The sequence below is a fragment of the Dromiciops gliroides genome, chromosome 2, assembly GCF_019393635.1.
Source record: "Dromiciops gliroides isolate mDroGli1 chromosome 2, mDroGli1.pri, whole genome shotgun sequence".
NCBI classification, from domain to species: Eukaryota; Metazoa; Chordata; class Mammalia; order Microbiotheria; family Microbiotheriidae; genus Dromiciops; species Dromiciops gliroides.
This window is the reverse complement of record NC_057862.1, coordinates 293,191,750-293,212,648: the sequence shown is the minus strand read 5'-3', so window position 1 is coordinate 293,212,648 and position 20,899 is coordinate 293,191,750. Positions and strand designations below refer to the sequence as shown.

Sequence of the window (20,899 nt, the reverse complement as noted above, 5' to 3'; positions counted from 1 at the left end):
GCATTACAATACTGATGATCACAGAATCACAGATTTAGAACTGGAAAGGAGATTGGAGGTAATGTAGTTTAATCCCTCCATTTTATAGAGAAGGAAACAGGAGGCCAGAGAAGTGAGCTGACTTGTTCAGGATCATATCAGTAATGCATACACATCTCTCAAGTCTCTGGTGCTGGGAAGGCTGAAGCTGGTGGATCCCTTGATCACTGGGAGTTCTGTGCTATGGTGAGGCTAAAGCCAATAGAATATCCATACTTGATCTGGCCTCAACATGGTAAGTCCCTGGGAGCAGGGGATCACTTAGGGGTGCCTAAGGGGAGGTGAACTGACCCAGGTCAAAGTTTCCTTGCTGATCAGAGGTGAGGTTGGGCCTGTGAGTGACCAACGCACCTCCAACTTAGGAGAGATACAGAACACTGTCTCAAGTAAGCAAACAAAAAGATCATACAAGTTGTGACAGAAATAGGACTAGAATTCAGGTGCTGGGACCTCAAGTTCAGTGTTCTTTCCAAGTACCATGCTGCATGGTTTCCCATGCACTGAGTCATTAAGACAAAAAAAAAACAAACCTTTTTTGGATGTGTTTTGTATTTTACATCATCTTCAATTTCCAATATATTCCTCCTCCCAGCCTTCTCCAGAGAGCTATTCTTTATAAAAGAGAAGAAGAAAGAAGAAAAACCCAAACATGGTTCATTAAAACTAACCAACACATAACCAAGCCTGGCATTATTAGTGTTCCATACCTTGAATGACGTGAGTTCTGTAAAGAAAGGAGGACAATATATGCATTCCCACATCTCTGTGGCCAAGCTTGACCTTTATAATTCCCCACTGTTCAGTTTCAAGTTTTCTTTTCTTTTTTCTATTTACATTGTTGGAACACCTCTCTTTCTATAGCTTCATTTCTGCTCCATAGTTTCCACTAATGCAAATCCCAACTGCTTTTAGGTCTTAGTTGACAGTCTTCATGAGCTGTTGTGGCTAAAAAAACGCATCATTTGGTATCCGGTCTTGTGGTGATGAACCTTTCTGAGTCTGGGCTGGTCCTGAGATGGTAGACAAAGTTAGTTACTGGGTCTAAGCTTGGAGCTTTTCCAGCTGTGACCTGCCAGAGCTTGCTCTTTGCAGGCATAGGCTTTGAGAATATAGGTCACCTCTTTGCCACAATGAGGCTGAGGAGAATTTTATCTAGCCACTTAAAAAAAATTTCAGTTTTTTCCCTTATATTATAATAAATTAATAAAATTTCTTTTTTAAAAATACCATCAGTCTCTAAACATGGAATAAGGAATGTGTCCTAGACACCAATTTCCTTTATTAAACATCATCAACAAATATGCTAAGCACTTGAAACATACAAGGGAATGCTGACAGTCACTGGGGTTACGAGGAGATCCTTGTCTTCCAAAAGAGTACATTTTGCTGAGGATATAAGATAGGTACATGAAAAGATAAATGGAAAATACTATAAAACAAAAGAGCTTTGCCTTTATAGGCTAACTGCCAAATAAGTGCTACCTGCAATAAGAGTTACAGAGTCTAGAGGAGTATATGATCTTGTAGAATAGTAGGGTAAGGCTTTATGAAGAAGAAGAGACTGTTTAATGCCTCGAAATGTAGTCATTAGAAAAGGACAAAAGATAAATGTGATCACCACTGGAAGAGAAAATTAAGAGCCAAAAGTAGGAAAACCAGTCTATAATGTGGAAGAAAGAACAATGGATTACTATCTAGGTTCAAATTGGTAAAGCCACTTCATTTCTTGAACTTCTGTTTTTCTTCTGTAAAATGAGGATAATAATACTTGTATTTCACACCACATGGTCGTGAGCAAAGTGCTCTTAAAAATTGTATAATACATTAAAATATGAGCAGCTGCTATTTCACTTCATGAGTTTCTGTATGGGAGTAGCAGAAATTAAGACTGAAGAAGTAAAAGTAGACACTGTCTGCACCCAGAGAAAGAACTGATAAATAGAAGTATGTACAGAATGATTTTACATAGATATACACACATACATTTGTTTCTAGGGCAGGGTGGGGAGAAGAAGGAAAGAAAAAAAAGAAATTTATATGATAACATTATTATATATTTTATTTATTTAACTGTATTATAGATTTAAAAGGAATAGCAAGTTGTACATAATAGATTTGCAGTTTCATGTGCGACCATCTTTTAAACATTTTTACTGTTAGGAAAATACTTATTTTATTTCATAAATTAAAAATAAAATAAATACAATTTAAATTTTTTAAAGTAAAGGTCCAATTGTGGATGACCTTAATCATCAGGAGTGCTATTTTTGAAAGATTAATTTTCCCATCACCAGTAAAATGGATTACAAAGTACAAGATAAGGAAGATAGGAAGATGGCAGTAATAATGAATAAATAAGGTGATAAAGATATAGACTAGGACAGTTACAATAGGAAGGGCAAGGAAGAAACAGATGCCAGACACATAGTATGAATGAGACTTGGCGAATATGGTCTCCAAACCCTGGCACATACTATTCTACTAATATTAAGTACATTATGAAACACAAAGTAGAACTTAAAAGCTACAATTCTTACTAGTCAGTGCCCCAGTCAGACCCCCTAAATCTCAAGTCCCCAAGGGCATCTATTATATTGTAGCCATGAAGTATAGGGGTGTGTGGTGTGTGTGTTTTCCCAGTGGCACGTGAATAGTGGCTGCTGAGGTTGCCTGGGTAACAAACTATAACTGCTGAGGGGGAAGGTTGGGAGCCTGCACGTTAGATGGAGGAATATTGAAGAATAAGGCAAAGTTTTTGTTGGAGACAACTTCAGCACTGGCTATCATGGGGAGAGTGGGATGTGACACATCTTGCTACTCATCAAATGGCTGATCTCAAACCCACTGGGGTTAGATCATCACCATGTGCTTAGGAGACTACCACTGTGGAGCATGAATTACTGGGAAGAAGACACAGGTCTATACCTTAAAAAGCGATATTATTCCAGATGCATATTGGATGGTTGGTAAATTTACCAGTCACTGACAGAAAAAGGGAAATCCAGAGAAACTGGTTTTTATATGAAAATTTTTGTTTTACATGTGTTGAATTTGAGGTGCTAAGCAACTAATCAAGCTCAAATGAGAGGTCAAGGATTAAGATGCATATTTCAAAGTCATCCACATAGAAATAAATATCAAAACTATGAGAGGGGCTCTGCTTGGTTTGGACTCTAAAGAAGTTTATTGTGGGTGGGATAGAGTCAGTCTCATGAGATGAGAGGGCATGGATCAGTTTCAGTTGTTGCACTTATGACAGATCTTATTACATTAGTTCTCCCCCACCCACCTTGCAAATCTACTTCCTTATTTCTATCATGAACCACCTAGGCTAAGCTAATCACCTGAAATCTCATCCTTAATTTCTCAATTCCCTCAATTTCCTCTCCCCTCAGACTAAAGGGCTTGAGGGTAGAACATTAAACTCCCTCCAAAGTATTCCTTTATAGAGGATTAGGATCTGAACTTTCCATTAACGCTCCACTTTCATTAACAGCTCTACTGGGTTTAGACTCCAGGGAACATCATGCCCCTATGCCAAATACCCTCTTGTATCCCCTCCCCTTTTCCAGCTTCCTTTTGTATGTTGTCTTTCCCCATTAGATCGTAATCTCCTTGAGGGCAAGAACTGTCTTATTATTTGTATCCCCAGAGTTTAACACAGTATCTGGCAAATTGTAGGCACTTAATACATGTTTATTGAATTGAATCGAGTATATGAGATTTCACAGGGAAGAACTAAGAATAGATTATTAAGAAAGTTTTATAGGGGCAGGATGCAGGGCTTCAGTATCATAAATCTCTTTTGAGGGTTCTGAAAAATTGAATTCCTAGTTAACTAAGAGTTAATTGGAGAATCCTTTGTCAACTTTTGTTTTTGAAAAAATTATTTTATTACTACAATTTCCTGAACTAGTAAGAATATTATGAATATAACTGAATCCTTTTTAGATGATTCAAAATGTCAGTGTCTCATGATCATCATTCTAAATATGAATTATCATTGTGGAAGTCTACATACTGTCCACTTCACATCCATCTGACTGCAAAAGTAAGAAAAATAACAACTGTTGGAAGGAATGTGCACAAATGGAGGTATGCAAATGCACTGTTGTTAGCACTGGGAATTGGTACAGTCATTCTGGAAAGGAATTTGAAACTCCCTTAGTCACTCAATTATATCCTTGGACCCAACGGTATAGCTACTAGAGATATAAGAAAAAGGGAAAGGGACCATTTGTACAAAATTAATAGCAGCACTATCTGCTATAGCTAAAAGATGGAAACCAATAAGGTGCCCATTAACTAGGGAATGGAACAAGCTGAGGTATAGTACTATGATGGAATACTATTGCGCCATAAGAAATAATAAAAGGGACAGATTCATAGAAATATGGGACAACTTATATGAACTGATACACAGTAAACTGAGCAGAAATCAGAACAGTTTACATAATAACTATACATTGTAAAGAAAAACAACTTTAAAAGACTTAAAAATTCTGATCAATGCAATGACCAATCACAAATCTAGAAATCAAAGATAAAACAACCTTCCCACCTCTTGAACAGGAGATGATGGACTACAGGTGCAGAATAAGACATACTTTTTTTAGACATGGCCAATGTGAAGATTTGTATTGCTTAACAATGCTTAGTTATTATAAGGGAGAGTCTTTTTATATTAGGAGTGAAAAAAGGAGTGGTGGCATAGTGATAATGATGGAAAGAAGAAAAAGAAAATGGGAATAAAAAAGTCAATGGAGCATTTAAAAATATACAGATGCAAACTGAAGACAGTTCAAAAGGAAACTGACAAACAGGACAACTTTGGAACTAACAGGCTCAACTTACTGTATATATTAAAGAAAAAAGGGGTCAGGTATAAGTGATGGAGATTTGCAATGTTATGTGCAATTCTTTTTCTTTTCTTTGCATGGGGAAATGCTTATGTTTGTTGGTATTTGTCAAATTTAGAACATTAAAACAACATTTTAAAATGTTTAAATTATATCTGTAGCTGTAGGTGATTGGGCTAAAAAAATACAGTGATTCAAGAACACACTCTAAAATAATAAGTGCCAAGAATTTACTTGTTTCGTTGTCATTTCTTTTTTCTAAAACTAAAACATAATACAAAATTCCAGCTACCTGAGGAATCTGATTCAGAGGATCATAGTATTTTGGAGCTGGAATGAACCTTAGAGACCATTTATTCCAATCACTTGATTTTGCAAATAGGATTTTACTTGAGGGTTTTTCTTGTAGTATCCGCAACATGTTGGTCAAATACTGTGCATTATACAAACCACAATTTTCACTGGTACCTCTTTACTCTGGATTATGTCATGGTGGTTATGCTTTGAGCTTTTTAGAAATCATATCATTCACCCTACAATACTTGCTCAAAAAATCATAAAGAGAAAGCATTCATAGCATAACAGTATCTTTCTAGCACAATTATGAACTTATGTTCCATTTTTTGTTATAATTGTCATCATATTCATTTTATTAAGTCCCATTTTTAAAAGCCCCATGAGGGCAAAGGTCATTTATTTTTTCCTTTTATATTTTCCCTATAACTATAACCGTGCTCTGTATGTAGGCAAACTCAATTTAATCATGAAAGACTGATTTTTTTCATGAGAATTCTACTTGATTTCATTTCCAATTGTCTTCACTCTGGAAATTTACTAATTCCAAAGCAGAGCTACAAAGAAACAAAGATATGAATTTATATATTAATGGATTTTTAAAATCTTGACCTGTGATTTCATCAGTGTATGGAACTCTCTGTGAAGGAACACCTTCTATAGGTAAACATGATATTGATTATACATGAAGTCATGCAAAACATATTTCCATATTAGCCATGTTGAAAAAGAAAACACAAAAAACCCTAAGAAAAATAAAGAAAGTTTAAAAAAAGTATGCTTCAATCTGTATTCAGAGTTCATTCAATTCTCTCTCTGGAGGAGGATATATTTTTCATCATGGGTCTTTTGGAATTGCCTTGGAGTACTGAGTAGCTAAGTATTTTACAGTTTATTATCCTAACAATGGTTCTGCTCACTTCACTTCAAACTAGCTTTTCAAATAAATATTTTCCAATAACTATTGGCATTTTCTTCCATTCTGCACTACTTGAATCTTTCATAATTGCTCAGTAACAAAATCCAAGAAAACTAGCTAAAATAAAATGTTAATCACACTAAAAATAATTCAAAAAAATTTAAATGACTAAAGGATTGTAATTACAAATACTGAAATGACTATTTGTAATTGACCTTACTCATAAGTAAAATAGGTATATAGTGTTCTCTCTTTATACCTTCTATTCAACTGAAACTGCTCAGTCTAAAGTTACTAGTGATTTCTTAATTGACAAATCAAATGGCCTTTTCTTAATTGTCACCCTTCTGGAACTATCTGCAGCATATTACAATGCTAACCATCCCCTTCTCCTACGTACTCTCTCCCTTCTATTTTTTTGACACTACTCCTTGGTTCTCTTATCTACTACTTTTTGGTCTTTGCTGGATCATCATTCCCTCAGCCCCTTGACTCTGGATATTTTCCAAGGTTGTACTGGGCTCTCTTCATTTCTCAATTTAATTTCTGAGAACTCATCATCTCCCATTGATTCAATTGTTATATCTATACAGATGATTCCCAGATGTAATTTTTCTAGCTACAATCTCCTGAACTCCAGACCTGAACCATCAATAGGTTTTTGCATATTTTTTCCAAGTGGATATCCTACAGGCCTCTCAAATTCAATATATCCAAACTAGAAGTCATTATCTCCTCCCCCCACCAAACCCACTCTTTCAAACTTCTCTATTTCTGTTGAGTGTGTCACCATATTTCCAGTCACAAGCATTTGCAAACTCTGAGTCATCTCTGCCTCCTCACTGTTCTTTACCACACATATCCAACGAGTGGCCAAGTCTTGTCAATTCTATCTCTACATCTCTCCCATTTGTCCCCTTGTTTCCATTTACTCCACAACCACCCTACTTCAGGATCTCTCACTTAGACTATTGCATTTAAAATTGGTTTCCCTGTTCCTTTACAAGACTGCTAAAGTGACATTACTGAAGCAAGGTATGACTATGTTACTTCCTTGCTTGATAAACTCTAGTAGCTTCCTATTTCCCCTTGGATAAAAAAAAAATAAATTTGTTTGGTATTTAAAACCCTTTACAACCTGCCTCCAATCTACCTTTCCAGTCTTATTATACGTTAATATGTATATGAAGGGGAGCTCTGTGCACTCTATAGTCAAGCCAAATTGGCCTTGCTTTGAGCTCTTTTGCCCAAATACAACATTTCATCTTCTGACTCTGCTTTTGCATAGGTTGTTTCCCACCTGCATTCCTAGAATGCACTCCCTGCTCATCTCTTCCTCTAAGAATAGATCAGTTCAGGGGCAGCTAGGTGGCGCAGTGGATAGAGCACCAGCCCTGGATTCAGGAGGACCTGAGTTCAAATCCGGCCTTAGACACTTAAAACTTACTAGCTGTGTGACCCTGGGCAAGTCACTTAACCCTAATTGCCTCACCAAAAAAAAAAAAAAAAAGAATAGATCAGTTCAAATACCAGCACAGGAGGCCTTTCCTGATTCTCAGTCACTAGTCCTTTTCCTTCAAAATCACCTTGTATTTATTTGTGTGCATGTATGTGTGTGTGTGTGTGTGTATGTATGTATAGTTTATCTCCCTTTAGGGAATGTAAGCTCCTTAAGAATAAGGAGTATTTTATTTATGTCTTTGTATCCTCATCTCAGTCCTGGCACAGTAGGCATTTTTTGTTTTTATTTTTGCAGGGCAATGAGGGTTAAGTGATTTGCCTAGGGTCACAGAGCCAGTAAGTGTCAAGTGTTTGAGGCCGGATTTGAACTAAAGTCCTCCTGAATCCAGGGCTGGTGCTTTATCCGCTGTGCCACCTAGCTGCCCCCACAGTAGGCATTTAATAAATGCATACTAATTGATTACAGATTGGTAACTGCTAGGCAGTTTACAGGCTTAATTGCCTGGGGGGGCTTAGAGGTTAAGTCCAAGTTACCAAGCATGTGTATTAAAAACCTACTATATGGCAAGCACTGTGCTAAGTTTTGGGGATTTGAAGAAAGGCATAAGACAGTCCCTGCTCTCAAGGAGCTCACAATCTAATGTGGGAGATAGCATGGAAATATGCAGTAACTTGTTTAGGGTCACAAAGCCAACCTATATCAAAGCTGAACCCAGATCTTTTGGAGTCCCAAGGTTCTATTCAGTGTTGATGTCTCTACAATAGAAATCACTTTTTACATTTTAATGATAACATTCGTCATTATGGTTATATACATTTGTCTAGAAATAAAAGTATTTCTCCTTACTAACACTGAACAACTATTGGACAATCTAAAGCTTTATTTAAGGGTTTAATTCAAGTGACTACTTATTACCCATGGATAATAATAAAGCCTTCAGGAACTGAGCAATCAGTTCATTTTATTACCTTTCTCTAATGTGTTAACAAGTCTCTAATGTTTTAAGTTAAACCAACTTTCAGGTAGAAGGCAAAACTGTTAACTGAGTGATTCTCAATCAAATCTTCCATATACAGTCCAACCAATGAAGTTGGGAGGCAGGCAGAGTATGTTTTTCCTTAGATCTTTTGCTCTTGCTGGGTGACCTATCCACACCCTTTTATGGTCATACATTTCTCAGATAAAATTTATGCCATTTCTCAGTAATAATATGTACTCTAGTCAGGATCACCAAGAGCTTCACCATTTCCCTCTGGATGACCTTCAACTTTAATTCTTCTGAATATTTCATGCCTCACAACCAAAATAATGTTTATGTTAAAAAGATGGGCCTTTGTTTTCGGGAGTAGCTTGGGGTGGTTTAAAGAAAGCACTGAGTAATTTCCCAAATGCCATCTCTTCTCCTTTAAATAACTGAAGACAGCCATCTATTATGATCCACAAATTGTCTCCAGTCTATATATCCTTAATTGGTCCAACCATTCCTCTGACATTATTTGCAGTTCCTTTCTCATTTTACTTGCCCATTTTAAGATGAGAGCCAGCTTTTCAATGTCATTTCCTCAAATACAATGTCCAAACACTTAGGACATTAACGCCATATTACAGTTGAGATGACACGACTGTCATTTTCTTTTTTCCCAGAGGTTCTTAACTTGGGGCCCAAACTAATTTTTTTTTAATTGTTTTGCTAACTGTGACGTTTAAAATCTAATGTGTGGTCGCCTTATTCCTCTCCCAAATGTAGGGAAAACTAGCTAGGGTTTACTTATAAATTAGAAGCTTTAGCACCAAGTTTTGGCATTAAGCATTTATTAGTGAAAAAGAGAACATCTGGGTCAGAAAGTCAAGAAAAAGGCCAATCTAACCTAGAGTTCTCAAGGTCTCCCACCACCAGCCTGTTTCAGTAACCAACTGCCTTCAGCCTTCTTCCACTTCCTGGGGAGAGGCAGTCCTTCTACCCTGCTTCAAGCTAATTGGCTAGCAACACCCAAATCCATTGGTTCACTGGACTTGAGAGTGGTCCCATGTTGGGGTCAGAGTCCACAGCTTCTGAAAACAATAACCTCTTGAGGGCCAGGCAGGTGTAGTTTCAATTGAATTAACTTTAAGTATGTTAATCAGCAGTCAGCCAATCCAATCAATCTGGGGCCTTTGGGCATTGGCGAGGCCCATTATTTTCTTACATAACCAATATAATTGGTTTCATTTATTATCGTATGTATTTTATTTTATGCTCTAAAAAAATTCGAGGAAGGGTTCATAGGCATCATCCGGCTGTCAAAGGGGACTTTCACATAAAAAAAAACCACACCCTGTTCTAGAAAAGACTTGAGGAAACTAGATGTTGCAATGGATAGAGCCCTGTATCTGGAGTCAGGAAAACCTCAGTCCAAATCCTGCCTCAAACACTAGCTGCTTGACCTTAAGCAGGCCACAATCTTTGTGGGCTTCAGTTTCCCAATAAGATAGCATCTCCCTCCCAGGGCTGTGTGGATAAAATGAAATAATATATGTAAAGCACTTTGCAAACCTTAAAGATTGATATAAATGCCTTCTATTATTATCTGACACTTCTATTAACAGAATTTATAGGTCAAAAGGCAATTAGCAAGCAACAAGCACTTATTAAGTGCCTTCTATATGCCAGGTATATACAAAAGCAAGAAATGAAAAAAGGTTAAAAAAAGATCTGGGCTAAAGGGTCAGTTAGGTGGTGCAGTGGCTAAGCACCAGCCCTGGATTCCGGAGGATCCGAGTTCAAATTCTGGCTCAGACATTTGACACTTCCTAGCTGTGTGACCCCGGGCAAGTCACTTAACCCCCATTGCCCGGCAAAAGAAAAAAAGAAAAAAGATCTGGGCTTAAGTCCCTCTCTGACCCATACCAGCTGTGTGACCCTGGCCAAAAGTGACAATGCCACAGGGAACTATTTAATAAGTCACAGAAGAGTTGCAGATTCGCATAGGGAGAGGGAGTGTCCTCACCAGGAATTCTTTACGGCAATAAAATCATAGCCAGGTCCGGTCCAAAGGGGAAAAAAGGTTTTAAAAGGCTTGGAATTAAGCGAAGGGGGTTGGGCCGAGCGGTTTGAGGTGTCTTCCCTTAGAGAGCATCTCACCTGACCCAGACTGAAAAGTGACTGGGTCGTCAAGGTCACCCAAATACTACGTAGTGCGGGAGCTGCACCCCGGGGTTCTTGACTTCAAATCCAGGGCGCTCGCTTCTCTACCCGGGGGCAGCCAAAGAGCCCCCAAGGGCTCCATTCCGTTCAGGGGCCGGGCTCCGGCGGCCTCCTTCACTCCTGCCCCATCACGGCTTCCGTCCTCGCCGGCACGGGACCCCGCCCCCCGCCTCCCCCTGGCCTGTTTCGCGCAGAGGCGACAGCGGCGGTTCCCACACCCTGGGACGGCCCAGGACGGAGGACTTGGCCTCCCCGCCCAGGGCTCCTCACCTAGCCGGCGGCGGTCGCAGCGGCTCTCGGGGACCCGGATGCGGGGACCAGAGTCCGCGACTGAGCCTGGGACTGCCAGCGGATGTCTAGCAAAGCCCGGGAGGTGATCGCGCCTGCGCAGACAAGCTATAAACAAGCCCTCCCTCCTTCTCGTCGCCGCCGCACTCGGTTGGGAGCGACCGGAGTGGGAGGGTGGGAAGGAAGGCGGGGTGAAAGAGGAGGGGGGAGGGAGGTGGCCTCTGGGAAAGCAAGAGACGGCGCCTGCGCAGTGGGTGTGATCCGGGCACTTGGGGCAGGATGAACGCTGCTTTCCAAGATGGCGACGGAGGGAGGAGGGAAGGAGATGAACGAGATTAAGACCCAGTTCACCACCCGGGAAGGTCTTTACAAGCTGCTGCCACATTCGGAGTACAGTCGGCCCAACCGGGTTCCCTTCAACTCGCAGGGATCCAACCCCGTGCGCGTCTCCTTCGTCAACCTTAACGACCAGTCTGGCAACGGCGACCGCCTCTGCTTCAATGTGGGCCGGGAGCTCTACTTCTACATCTACAAGGGGGTCCGCAAGGTACCGACCCGGGCGGCGCCAGGACCCTCCGGGGGTGGGGGTAGGGACAGCGACATCGGGACGGGCGGCAAGGAACGGGACGGGACCGGGTGACGTGACCCGACCCCGGGAGGAGGCGGCGGCGGCGGCGGCTTCACTTCGGAGTGGGCCGGTAACTCCACTTGAGAGTTCTTCCCTTCAGCGCCAGAGCTGGGAGAAGGAGGGAGATAGAGGGGGCGTGTAGGGTAGGGGGTCAGGGGGTTTGACTCGGGGAGAGGAAGCCACGACTCGTCTGGAGAGGCTACCCCCCACCCCCTAGGTGGCTGCCTCTCCTCACCCCACCCTCCTCCGCCCCGGGTCTGTCAGGTTGGGTGACAAGCATGGAGCCGGGCCTGCGGAGTCCCTCGGAAAGGGACGAGGGGGCGGGGGCTGCGACTGCCCCAGCCCAACTGCGAGCTGGGGGGCTCCCCTGTCTCTAAGAGGAAAGGGACGAGGAGTGATTGCGGGAGGGTGATAAGTCAGGTGGGACCCGCGCTGAGGAACTGCAGGATTCTGCCCGTAGTGGGAAGGAGCTTCTCGGACGCGGGTGGGGGTTCAGCGAGGGGGCCTGATCCACCTGCTGCCGCACTTCCTAGGAGTCAGTCAGTGGCTCGGGTGTTAACACTTTTTATCTCCAAGTATTCAAGGGAGGGCAGCTGTCGCTGTCTCCAGCGATAGAATGCACGGGAGTGAATCTTTCCCTGAAAGATTGTATCTTTCTTGTTTCTAGTATGTGGATAGGCTAAGTTTTAAACTGAGGGACCGAGCTTACTTTTCCATTATTTTAAGTGGTGATGTGGGTTTGGCGTAAGAGTATCTGAACTAATCTTGTCAGAGAAGTTAGACCTAAATCATGAAAGTCTAAAAAGCTACTTCATGTGGTCCTCTCCTTTTAATGGCAGATAACACTAATTCTTTCGACCATGCGTTGTCCTCAAGCATGGTCTCTCTTTAAAAACAAACAAAAACTTGTTAGAGCTTTCATTTATGCTACTATATACTTGTTGACCTTTTGAAATAGATCTTTGCATTTACTATTAGCAGAGAGAAAATAGTGAACTCTCAACATGTAATCTGTGCGAGATTGTAAACAGGCAAATTCGATTTATGCTCATTTTAGTGTCTTAAAATACACAAATAATAAATAAGAAAGGACACAAATTTTCTACAAATAAACACATTATATACAAGTACAGTATTTTCATTCAATATTGTGGGGTCATGTAGTGTTCGTATGCTGAGCTTGTTTCCAAAGCAGTAATCTGAAATGTTTTTGCTAGTATTTCTGATTGTGGTCAGAATGTTATGGAAAATATTGAAACGAAACCACTTAATTTTTTTTTTCCTTTTAAAGTTGGGAAGAAAACATAACCTCCGTCCTGTTCCTCGTTTTGTCACTGACTTGTTGGATGACCTTTGCCAAGTTGGTTCACTTAGAACTCCTTTACCTTAAAAAAAAACTTGGTTGCTGCGAATGTGTTGTAAATGATGAATTAATAAGTGTAAAATACAGTGAAGTCTTCAAGACAATAAATGGAAAATAGTTACATATATAAAGAATGATAGTCAAACAAGAAACTTCCATCTTGATTTTGATATTAGGACTCTAAGGATGAACTTTGCAGTGAAATTAGTTTCAAAGTTTTAATAGCTAAAATGAATTTTTAGATACAACACCCAAACTCCAAATCTTAACTTTAACTTAAACTGATGCTAATTAAACTAGTTTGTTACTCTGTGTTAACCTTTTTTACTCTGAAAGTTTTCTTTTCAAAACTTTTTAATAGGAAACTTGATCTTCTCAGTCCAGGTTTACATCATAAAACAGGGCCCATGCCCAAGAATTATCTTTGCAATAGTGATTCTTATTAAGGGAGATAGTAACCATTCTTACAAAAGGTAATATACAGACATAGAGATTTGCAAAACTGCACTAAAAAGTTCTTCTAAATGACTTTTTTAAAAATAGGAGCTTCTTTTACAAAAAATAGAAGCAGCTGATGATATGGTGAATAGAGAGACATGGGCCTGGAGTCAGGAAGACCTGAGTTTAAATAGGGCCTAAGACATTTACTAGTTGTGTGACCCTGGATGAGTCACTTAATCTGTTAAGTTTGCCTCAGTTTCCTGAACTGTAAAAATGGGGATGCTGATAGCACTTCGTTTCAGGGTTGTTGTGAAGTTCTAATGAGATACTTGTTTTAAAAAAACACAACCATTTAGTTCTATGCCTGCCACATACTAAGCTTTATGTAAATGCCTATTCCCTTCCCCATCTCTCTCCCTTGCCTCCCTAGCCTTGATGCTAATTTATAGTATTTCCTTTTACTATTTAGCCCTATTTGTGCTACATTACAGGAATCCACTTCATATTTCTTCTATCCATCGTAAAATACTTGGATTTCTGTTTTTATTGTTTGAATATGCAGCTTATTTCATGTTTCTAATGTTCACATTTATGTAGTACTTAAAAGCTTGCAAAATGCTTTCCTCAGAACAACCCTGTGAGTTATAAAGTGTGAATAATACCCCTATTTTACAGATGAGGAAACAAGTTCTGAGCTATGGTGACTAGCCCCTGGCAATATCTGAGGCAAGATTTGAATCCTTGACTCTTGACTTCAGATCCAGCATACTTGCCATTGATCTACTCTTTCTTCTATCCTTGTCTATCTGTTTCTCATTCTAGTAGTAGTTATTTTTGTCAGTTTTAAAAAATTTGAAATAACTTGAAGAATATCTTTAAAAACTAGAAAATTGAAATTTCATTATTTTATCATTAAGCGATAATGATGGTTTTAAAATCTAATTTTGATGCTGTGGAATTTGGATAACCATCCTTTGTGTAGGGAATATAAAATGAACAGCATTTATTCAGATCTAAAATTTTCAATTTTGATACATTAATTCAACATATTGAGACAAATTTGTAGAATATATGGTTTTTTCGAACACTTAAAACATTGACTAATGAATAATAGAGTTTATGAAGATCTTGGTGGTGATATATTGCCACTCTTGTGGATAAGAAACTGGGATATGATGTATTGTGAGGAATTACTTTGGCCCATTTTTATGATTAACTGACCAAATAAAACCTTATGTTTAAACCAAGTCTAACTTTGTGTTAGTAATTGAGTGAAATATTAAAACATAGCTGAACTAAGGTATCATTTTCATGATGAGAAAGGATTGGTCATATTCTAATTTTACAAGTTTATAATAGTTCTTCAGTCTCTTCCTATTGACTTGTTTCCTTGAGCCCACAAACATGGCCAGGTTTTCCCCATTCCTAGAAAACTCCCACTACATCCAGCTGTTCCTATTAGCTATTGCCTTACATTTGTCTTCTCTTTCATAGCCAAATTCTTTGAAAAATCCATTTTGGTGCCTCCACTTACTCTCATCTCTCTTCTAGACCCTTTTCAGTCAGGTTTCTGACTTCATTACCCAACTAAAACTGATCTATGAAGTCACCAAAGATCCCTTAAAAATGAAATTTAATTGCTGCTTCTAATTCTTCTTGATCTCTCCACAGCATTTGATACTGTTGACTTCCTCTCCTTCTGGATGCTCTCTCCTTGCAATCCATCAGCAAGTATTTATTAACCACATTCTATGTACTAGATAATGTGCTAGGTGCTGCTGATACTCTCAATTTTCATGACACTACTCTTTCCTAGTTCTCTGGCCCTTCTCACCCTTCTTCCCTGGTTCATCATCCATTTTATGCACTCTAAATCTGGATGTTTTCCAAAGGCTCATTTCTCTATACGGTCTTTTGACAACCTTATTTACACCCATGGATTCAATTATTATCTCAATGCAGATGACTCCTAGAACTCAATATCCAGTCTTAGTTTGTCTCTTGAACTCTAGCCGTGCACCTCCAACTGTTTATCTTGTAGGTATCTCAAACTGTAGGTGTTCAAAACAGAACTCACCATCTTTACCCCCAAATCTATCCCTCTTCTGAACTATTACTGTTGAGAGTACCACTATGTTTCTAACATCCAGATTTGCAAGCTTGGAGTCATCTTTGACTCCACTCATCTTTGGTGCCCCCATATCCAAGCACTTGCCAGATCTTGTCATTTCTATCATTACAATATCTCTCTTGTTTTTCCCTGTTTTCCACTCACACAGGCATTCCCCTAATCCAAGTTTTCATCACCTCTAGTTTCCACTGCTTCAATATTATCTTATTTAGTTTCCCTACCTGAAGTCTCTCCTTCTGATTCATCATTTTCACAACCTCCAGAGTGATTTTTCTAATATGTAGATCTGACCATGTTACTCTCCTATTTAAATAAACTCTGGGGACTCCGATTGACCTCTTAGATCTATAAACTTTACTGTTTGGTAGTTAAAACTCTGCACAACATGACTCCTTCCTACTTTTCTAGCCTTCTTACATTTACTCCTCTTCCCTCACTTTCTAGTCTAGCTGTACTGTCTTCCTTGCTGTTTTCATAAAGCTTCCATCTTACTGACATTGCACTGACTGTCCTTCATGCCTAGAATTCACTCCTTCCTCATGTTGACCTTTGGGAATCCCTTATTTCCTTTGAGCCAAACATCACTTTCTACATAAAGCCTTTCTTCATCCACTCATCCATCCCAAGCTGCTTGTGTCTGCATTCCCACAACTGTCTTTGTATTTATTTTATACTTATTCTATATATGTTTTTATATATGTACATGTCTTCCTGTTTAACAGGGAATCTGGCACTTCTGTCTTAAGGTACCTATCACATACTGTGCACTACTTAATTAAATGCTTGTTGATTGGTAATATAAATCAGTCACTGATTTTAGATATCTGTGACTTTTATATGGATTTTTTTTTCTCTGTAAGTTACTAGTATTTGCATTAAAAATTGACAATTAAGTGAATTATTTTAAGCTCAGAAGTAGTGGGATAGAAGCAAATTTAATGATTGGTGTAACTAAAAGTGAAATCAAGAATTCCCCAAATTGTTTTGTTTAGGCCAAAAGCAAAGCATATTTATGGAAAATATGTCCCTGGAACAAGACCGTAGCCAGTGATAGGGTCTTTCATCTTAGTGTGTTGAGTTGAGCTCTAAAGTAGCTTCTTATTTCAGGATAAGTATTACATTAGCCACATTGATTAAAGACATTTTCTTTTATTAGCTATGTTTTAAGTTTTTAAAAATTGTATTTAGCATATTTACTTTTTGGTGTTCATTTGTGTTATCCCAGTTCAAAAAAAAAGTACTAAGACTGAGCATGATATTGGATCAGTGCCTAAAACAATTTAACATTATATATAATAACTTGTCTCATTGGCTTACTTTTTATAGTATTGATAGCTGGCAAATTGACTTTGAACTTGAAAGCTGTAGAGTAAGAGAAAATGAAATAATGGAATTTCATGAAAAGTAAATCAAATAGCGTCATAGACTAATTTTATATACTATTTCCTATCATATTTCCTACTGGATTAATATCGAAATGAATAGCTAATGGCACACCTTTGCAAATATTAGATTGGGAAAGTTTCTCTGGCTTAATTTTTATCTCTAAGCTTTAGATTTATGAGATTTGTGAGTAAAATAGGTTTATTAAATATGCTTACATTTTTGTACTGCTGCATTGTACTTTATTGAGGCATAAACTTTAAAAATAAGAGAGCAAAAGGAATGTGATAAGGGGACACAGACAAGCAGTATAGCATTGGAACTACAAGTTTAAATTTAAAATATGCACAAAACCTGCCAAACTGTAGTAGTAGGGATTCATGATGGCCTTTTCCCCCCCTTCTTTGTGTAGGGAAATGTTCATATTTGTTGATGTCTGTCATTCAGAATAATTAAAAGGAAAAATATTTAAATATACATTTTTACTAAAAAAAAAAAGATTTAAGCTTTAGAAAAAAGTATTAGTAAACTTTATGACCTTTTGTATTTACAAAAGTGTTGTAACAATTGGAGTGATGCCACCTGCTGGAAAGTTACTGTAGGAAAGCTGAGCCATGAGGAGAAGGCATCTGAGGGCAAGCCATGCGGCTTTTCCTTGGTGTCAGGAAGTGATGTTTGCTCGTGGGTACTGTCTATCAAAGCTACCAGCCAATTAGCTTGGAGCTGTGTGGATGTGGATGGGATGTTCCTAGTTTCACAGGAGGCTTGTGGGAGAAAGAAGGGGTGAGGCTGGTACTCTCGGTCTCTTTCATTAGGACTCTCTTGGAGAGTGGAGCAGAAATGCGAGCTTCCTGAGATAGATAGCTGAATCTAGGCCTCTTTCTCTCTTCACCAAATTCTTATTCTCCTTAATAAATGCTTAAAAGTCTTAACTCTTGCTAAAGCTTATAATTTATTGGCGACCACTCATTAGATATTTTAGACAGACCAGCTAGAATTTTAGCCCCTTATAGTGGCATACTTGGAACAGAACAATTAAACTTTGACTATTTTGTGCATTTAATATATGATGGTAAAACTAGCACATATTATGCAAATTAGCATAATGCCAACAGTGAAACTTCCTCTTTTCTGTTTTGAGCAGCATGAGGGAGCAGATAGAGAGCTGGCCTTAGAGTCAGAAAAATCTGGGTTCGAATGAGTTCATCTTGTCTATGACATAAATTGACTGTGTGACCCTGATCAACTCTCTAAAACTATAAAAATGCAGAGAACATCCTGACCTTCTGTAACGATTGGAATGACACCACCTGCTGGAGACTTACTGTAGAAGAGTTCCGCCCATGAAGCGAAGGTCTTTGAGGGCAATACCAGGAGTCTTTTCTTTGGCATCCTGACGCAGGCTAGTGGGAGGAAGAAGGAAGAGACTGGCGGCTCAGTCTCAAGCTCTTTCCTCTGGACTCTGGTGGAGAGTGGAGCTAGAAATGTGTTCTCCCTTTAATAGATTTGAATCTAGGCCTTTCTTCTCTCTTTATCAAATTCTTATTCTCCTTAATAAATGCTTAAAAGTCTAACTCTTGCTAAAGCTTATAATTTACTGGCGACCACTCACTAGATATTTTAGACAGTTTAGCTAGAATTTTAGCCCTTAACACTTCATTGATAGGGAATTTCCTCACACAGAAGTTCCTTATGCCAGTGAAATCAGGTACAAGTCCTATCCGTAATATTGTATTAATTATCCTAAGGAACATGAATGAGTGTTTTTGAAAGAGCCCTAGCTTAAACTGTGGGTTGTGATCACATCTGGTGTTGTGTAACTGAATATAGGAGTCGAGAAAAATTTTGCAACAGTAAAAGCTTATATATACCTATTTTCTATGCCTATATATTCTCCCGGCGTTGTGTAAAAATTTCTTGGGCAAAAAGGAATCACAAGTGGAAAAAGTTTAAGAAGCCCTGGCCTAGGCAATAGAGGTTTATTTTTTAGTGATTCCTGCTTTGTATGGGAAGTTTAACTGGACAATTTTTTAACTTTAAGACTCTTGTGACTCTGTTAGTAGGTGGAAAGAGTGCATAATTTGAAGTTAGGAAGACTTGAGTTTGAATTCTGCCTCAGACACAAACTAGTCTGGGCAAGTCACTTAATCTTTCTCAGCCTCAGTTTCCTCATCTATAAAATAGAGATCATAGCATACTTCTTCACAGGGTTGTTCTAAGGATCAAATGAGATAATGTGTAAAGTGCTTTGCAAACCTTAAAGTTCTTCAAAAGTTCTAACTTCTTATACTAGTCCACCATAAAAATAAGTTTATGATAGACATGTCCCATGTTTATCATAAACTTTCCTATTATTCTTTTTTGGTTTTTTTGGGGGAGGGGGGTGAGGCAATTGGGGTTAAGTGACTTGCCCAGAGTCACACAGCTAGTAAGTGTCAAGTGTCTGAGGCTGGATTTGAACTCAGGTCCTCTTGACTCCAGGGCCAGTGCTCAATCCACTGTGCCACCTAGCTGCCCCTTTACTTTTTTTTTTTTTTTGGTTTGGTTTTTTCCTATTGTTCTTTTTTAAAGACCTGATCCTATTCTCTATCTCTTCATGCTGGGAGTATGCTTTATGTGAGGAAGTGTGATTTTAGCTACTATATTGAAAGCAACTTCACATTTAGCCCCCCAAGGTCAATTCCAGGGTCAGAAGGATAGTGAATAGACAGCAACAGTAACACTCTCACAGTTGATGTTGTCCCCAGAATAGATGTGACTTCCTTGTTTAGTTAGTAAGCTTCTTTTCATTGGAAGTGTTGAAACAGAGATGACATGGTCACCTTACCTGTTTAGGGATGTTGTTGAGGAATTACTTCTTTGGGTGAGACTAGGTAACCTCCAAGGTCCCTCTAGGATTCTGTCATTCTAAGACAGCGAGGGATACTGTTGAAAACTTAAGTACTAGGATTGCCTTTTCTCCCACACACTTTTTACATGATATGTATGATTTATTCCTTAATAAATTGTGAAATTCTTTATATTGGGTTGCAAAATGAGGGAACCTCTCCTGTTTTCTTTCTTTCTTTTTTTTTTTTCACTTTACTAAATGTCCCCAAACTTTTGATGCAAAGATGTTTTGTTTCAATACTAGCAGATGTCTGAGGCAGGATCATTGTATCATTTAAATCAGGCTTAGAAAAAATAAAATTTAAGCTTTCTTGGGTTCTTTGACCTTGGATATATGACTGTGTGGGGGACGTGGGGGGTGGGGAGATCAATTGATCAATCTCCTAGGGTTCTTAGTAGCTAGGAGGCAAACAAGAGTAAATGATGTAACTTTCCTAAATGTATCAGCCAGTTTTGTTGGGTTTAGGAGTATGAAGACTTTAACTCCACCTTAAATTTTTTTATTGTGAAATTAATTTAGGAAATTGCTATTTATTCTTGTGTCTTGATCAAAGCCTTAGACAAGGGTCAGAATTTATTAGCCAATTTTGGGGAGGCTGGTGATCACTTACTACCTTATTAATTTTTTAGGAAGTATAAAATTCAGATTGCTTGGAATGGAAAATAGGTGATGGAGGTATTGGATTATTTTCTGCAGTTTATATTTCAATACATTTAATGAGTAGTTGGTATTTTTTGGAAAATGCTTACTCTTATTTTGTGCATTGCTTGTTAGTACTGAAAGTATTGTCACATCTGATCATTATTTCCTGTCTTAGCTCTCTTTCTATTTCACTCCTAAACCTCTTCATCCTCACTAACCTCATCTCTGCCTCCCTTTCCTTTATTCAATCATGATCTTGTAGTTGACCAACCAGTTTAACTATATACTGTCGTCTATCTATGACTCCCTTTTCAGTCAACAGTCAACAAATATTTATTAAGTCCTTATTACATACCAGGCAGTGTGCTGGAAAGAC

General features: G+C 38.7%; 1 protein-coding gene across 9 annotated transcripts in view; it reads left to right on the top strand.

The window, feature by feature from the left end:
• The first annotated feature begins 11,273 nt into the window (after positions 1 to 11,273).
• The window catches only part of WDR20 (WD repeat domain 20), a 94,162-nt gene continuing 84,536 nt past the window's right edge, over positions 11,274 to 20,899 (top strand). For all 9 annotated transcript variants that reach the window (XM_043985245.1, XM_043985244.1, XM_043985241.1 and 6 more), the window contains exon 1: positions 11,274 to 11,592. In XM_043985245.1, coding sequence (XP_043841180.1) covers positions 11,344 to 11,592 — 249 coding nt within the window. In that variant the 5' untranslated portion in view covers positions 11,274 to 11,343. The remainder of the gene's footprint in view (positions 11,593 to 20,899) is intronic.